We start from the raw sequence: 4784 nt of genomic DNA, 5'->3' as shown, positions 1-4784 counted from the left end.
TTAAGCGTCATACCGATGGTTCAATCCTGAGATACAAAGCCAGAATGGTCGCCAAAGGGTTTCATCAACACCCCGGTGTGGATTTCTTTGAGACGTTCAGCCCTGTTATTAAAGCTTCCACCATTCGAGTTGTTCTTAGTATTGCTGTTCCAAATGGATGGCCGCTTAGACAACTTGATTTTAACAATGCCTTTTTAAATGGCCACCTTGAGGAAAATGTTTATATGACGCAACCTCCTGGGTATGTCCATCCCTCTTATCCAAATTACGTATGTAAGTTAAACAAAGCAATATATGGGTTGAAACAAGCCCCCTGCACATGGAATGCTACCTTGTCTAAAGAACTTTTAAAGTGGGGCTTCATAAACTCTCGGTCAGATTCCTCTTTGTTCATATTTCGAAGAAATAATTCTGTTGTTCTGTTGTTGGTGTACGTGGATGATATTATAGTGACTGGTAATGACTCTGTGTTGATTAGCACTTTAATTAAGTCATTGGATAAACAATTTGCTCTAAAAGATCTGGGACGGTTGACTTATTTCCTGGGCTTTCAAGTAAACTATCTTGAATCTGGTTTTATTCTCAACCAAGAGAAGTATATCAGTGACCTTCTTCATAAACTTCAGCTCAGTGATTTAAAGCCAACCCCATCTCCAAGTGTTGTTGGAAAAAATCTATCGGCTTTTGGTGGTACTCCACTTGAAGACCCTTTTGTTTATCGCAGCACTATTGGAGCCTTACAAAACCTTACGAACACGAGACCGGACATTGCCTATATTGTTAATCAATTAAGTCAGTTTCTTCAAAAGCCTACGAATCTTCACTGGCAAGCCGTTAAACGTGTTCTCAGCTATCTAAGTGGTACAAAATCCTTTGGTTTGATGTTTCAACAAGGTGATGATCTGGTCATTTCTGCATACTTCGATGTTGACTGGGCATCGAACATTGATGACCGTAAGTCAATTGCAGCCTATTGTGTATTCATTGGTAACAACCTAGTGTCTTGGTCATCTAAGAAACAAACTGTCGTCGCTCGATCAAGCACGGAATCTAAATATCGGGCCCTTGCCCTTGATCTGAAGTTATTTGGTTGAAGCAACTACTTTTGGAATTGACTAGCTGTCCATCTCGCAAACCGGTTATTTGGTGCGACAACATCAGTGCTGGAGGCTTAGCAATGAATCATGTATTTCATGCTCGCACGAAGAATATTGAAATCGATGTTCACTTTGTTCGAGATCAAGTTCTTAAGGGTGCTTTGGAAGTTCGTTATGTGCCTTCAGTTGATCAACTTGCAGATTGTTTAACCAAGTCTCTAACAGACTCTCAATTTCAACATCTACGAACCAAACTCGGGGTCATTAATCTACCCTCTCGTTTGAGGGGATGTTAGAGAAGACAGTAAAAAGAAGAAATTTAGCACTGTAATAAGAAATAACCGTGGTTACAAATCTGTTTTCTATTCTCCAGTAACAGAGTGTCACATGTCTCTTGGCATTTATTGTGTGAAGAAATATTTTATTTTATTTATTTTATTCTTTTCATCCCAAATTTCAGGGGTTCTAAGTATATATAAATGGACCTTTGGTCATTATAGTGAATAGAAAAAATAGAGAAGAAATATTATCTAAAATAGGCCTGCCTAAATCCTTTTCTCCTCACCCCCACCCCACATATCTCTCATTCTTTCACCAACCAACGCCACCGACTGGAGTATGTTTTTTCCCTGTAAAAACCAACGAGGGTTGCTGCACCGCTCTAGCTTCCCATCGACCACTATTGCACATCCAGTCATCTGTCTCCCTATTCATCTTCTCTCTCTAACACTTGTCGTCAACCACACTCCTAAACAGTTTGTTTGTAATGATGACGATGTTGTAATATCAATATATAGAAAAAATGTTCAAGCAACTACCTCCTATCAGTCCAGAATGTTTCATGTATCAAGTTCCGAAATTACACCGCAAGATGAATGACGTTGCCTATACATCTAAACTCATTTAAATTGGCCCTTTTCACCATGGCCTACAACAATACAAAGCTGCGGAACAGTATAAGGTTTATGCTCTCAAAAGATACCTATCTCGACAGTTGCTGAGGCCACGGATATTGCTGGAAGATGGGAGGAAAAAGCTCGTAATTGCTATGCAAATCCCATTTTGACATGAATAGTGAAGAGTTTGTGAAAATGATGCTCTTAGATGGTTGTTTCGTATTGGAGTTCATGAACTCAACAATCTGTCGTAAGAGGTATTGGGGTCAAAATGAGGATGATTGGATGGATGACACACTCCTTTGCGGTCTATTGTACGATTTAAAAAGCGACTCAACTATGTTCGAGAATCAACTTCCTTTCTTCGTTCGCCAAAAATTATTTCGACAAAATGAACCTCCACCATCTATGAACTTTATGGCTTCGATGGCACACTTGTTTATAGCGACAACGGGACGATATCATCTTCATTGTAGTGAGGTAGACAATACACATAAGGTAAGACACTTGGTGGATTTATTAAGATTTTACTACATCCCCTCCTCGCCTGATACAGAAGAGTACAAGAATTATAAGAAGACAAAAAGAAATAAATATATTAATATACCAACTATAACCGAGCTTTGTGAGGCTGGTGTTAAGCTACAAAGAGCAGATGAAACCAACAGTTTGATGGATTTCAGCTTTAAAAATGGGCTTTTGAAAATTCCACCTTTCAACATTCATATCAACTTCGAAATACAAATTCGAAATTTGATCGTGTCTGAGATTCTTCATGGCGGGAGTGATCAGAAGTTCATATTTTATTATCTTGCATTGTTAGACGACTTGATTAACACAGAGAAAGACGTGAGTATACTTGTAAAGAAGAAAATCATAACCAACGAAATTGGTGGCAATGATGAACAAATTTCTGAATTAATTAATAATCTACGTCTGAATGCCCCAACCTTTTCACCTAAATATTACTACTCTAATATGAGCAAAGATTTAAATGAATATTGCAACAAATGGTGGCATCGATCTATGGCTCCACTAAGACGTGACTATTTCAACACTCCATGGGCTTCCATCTCCTTTGTTGCAGCTACGGTCTTGCTTCTCCTTACTTTACTTCAAACCCTATTCTCTGCTCCATCTATTTTGCATTAATATATAATGTAATTTAGATGTAAAAATAAAATGAAAATGAAAATAAAAATAAAAATATAATGTGTAGGCAAAGTACCTACTAATGTATTATTATAGAAGCATTTACTCATTAATGTATTGAACGTTTTAATGTAAAGCAACATAAACACATTTCCTTTGTTCACAATATACTACAATAGTGCAGAACTAACATATACTTCTTTAGGGACAAAGACAACTTTTTTATAAAAGAAAATCCTAAGGAACAAAATTAATTAAGGCGTGGAAATGCCAAATTAGAATCTTTATTTAAGAAGATATGTAAAGAGTCTAGAGAGGAGAGATGTGATAAAAAAGAATATTTTATTTCCAAGTATAATCAATAATCATTTTAATTTGTTTATAATTTTTACAAATTAAACTTGTAAATATTACTTTCACTCGTAAATTTCTATATAGTGTTATCTACTTTTTATTAATGTTTGTTTCTAGAAATCCATGTTTTGTTTTTAGAATTCGAGTTCTAACTCGTAGAAATTGAATGCAACCAGATACAAAATTTCAAAAACAAGAAACTCGAAATATAATGTTTTGCAAATTGGACATTAGTTAGTAGATAAAGACAATGTGAGTCTCATACCTGGTTGAAGGTTTGATTTATTTTGCTTAGGAAAAACGTTCTTTTTTTTTTTTTTTCTTTTTCCAAAGAATCATTCTTAAGTGTGGCAGAGGGTTTTGTTAAAGTGAACAAGAAAACAAATATTCAAAGTTTTTTTTTTCCATGCACTATTTATATGTGTGCATGGAGGGGTTTTGCTAAGCATTAAAAAACACTTGGGTTAGTTGAAAAGCCTCCCCCTTTAGGTACGTTCCCTCTTCTTCTTTTGTGTTATGATGTTTTATTCTCTTAAGTATACTCTAATTTTTATCCATTACTTCTTATTATGTTTTTCTTTCCAGTCCTCTTCTTATTAGTTTATTTGTTTTTCATTTTCTCATTCTTTGACTTTTGTGTTATAACTTGTAATATTGAGATCAATCAATACAATCTAAAATCACTTGGAGTAGGCTCAGTCTAACCACTTAAGATATCCTTTGTATTGATCAATGGTTGACTAATGACATACTAGGAAACTCAAAGGAACATTTGTTTGATCCTTTCTTTCTTCTTTTCAACCCCTTTCGTAACCCCATGCAAGAAAACTGGATTTTATAATATTTGAGATTTATCGTGCACCTAATTAATATTTGTCGAGATTCAATCTCAGTTTATCCGAAACAAATCAATCCGAATTTAGGATTTTCCATTTTGTTTAAGCCTTAAATTCCTTAGCATCTAATGCATAGACATCACTATCTCTTTTTCTCTCTCTCTCACACACATCTCTATTTCTCTCGCATCGAACCCCTCTCTCTCACGCATCCCTCTATGTTTCCTTCTTTTTTCCCTCACGCCCACCTCTCTTTCTCTCTCTATTCTCAATATAAAGAAAGAAAAAGTAGCAATAAGAAGTTTAGCGTGAAGAAGAAGAAGAAGAAGCTGTAGTAGTAGTAGTAGTTTACCATTTTAAACAAGTCAAACTTCTTCCTCTTTAGGGAGACTTTGAGTTGATGTCTTTATTCAAAGTTTTTTAACTCTTTAATATTATATACCACAAAA

The 4784-nt window shown here is 35.4% G+C and overlaps 1 protein-coding gene across 1 annotated transcript; it reads left to right on the top strand.

Moving 5' to 3' along the window:
* The first annotated feature begins 1765 nt into the window (after positions 1–1765).
* On the top strand, positions 1766–3204 carry LOC127151376 (UPF0481 protein At3g47200-like). Its single transcript, XM_051090945.1, has one exon. It carries the CDS (start codon positions 2165–2167, stop codon positions 3143–3145), a length of 981 nt encoding a protein of 326 aa, XP_050946902.1. The 5' UTR covers positions 1766–2164; the 3' UTR covers positions 3146–3204.
* The last annotated feature ends 1580 nt before the right edge of the window (positions 3205–4784 follow it).

Source organism: Cucumis melo, chromosome 1 (assembly GCF_025177605.1).
Source record: "Cucumis melo cultivar AY chromosome 1, USDA_Cmelo_AY_1.0, whole genome shotgun sequence".
In the NCBI taxonomy this organism is placed as follows: domain Eukaryota; kingdom Viridiplantae; phylum Streptophyta; class Magnoliopsida; order Cucurbitales; family Cucurbitaceae; genus Cucumis; species Cucumis melo.
Note: the sequence above shows the minus strand (reverse complement) of the source record. Positions and strands in the feature narration are given on the sequence as shown.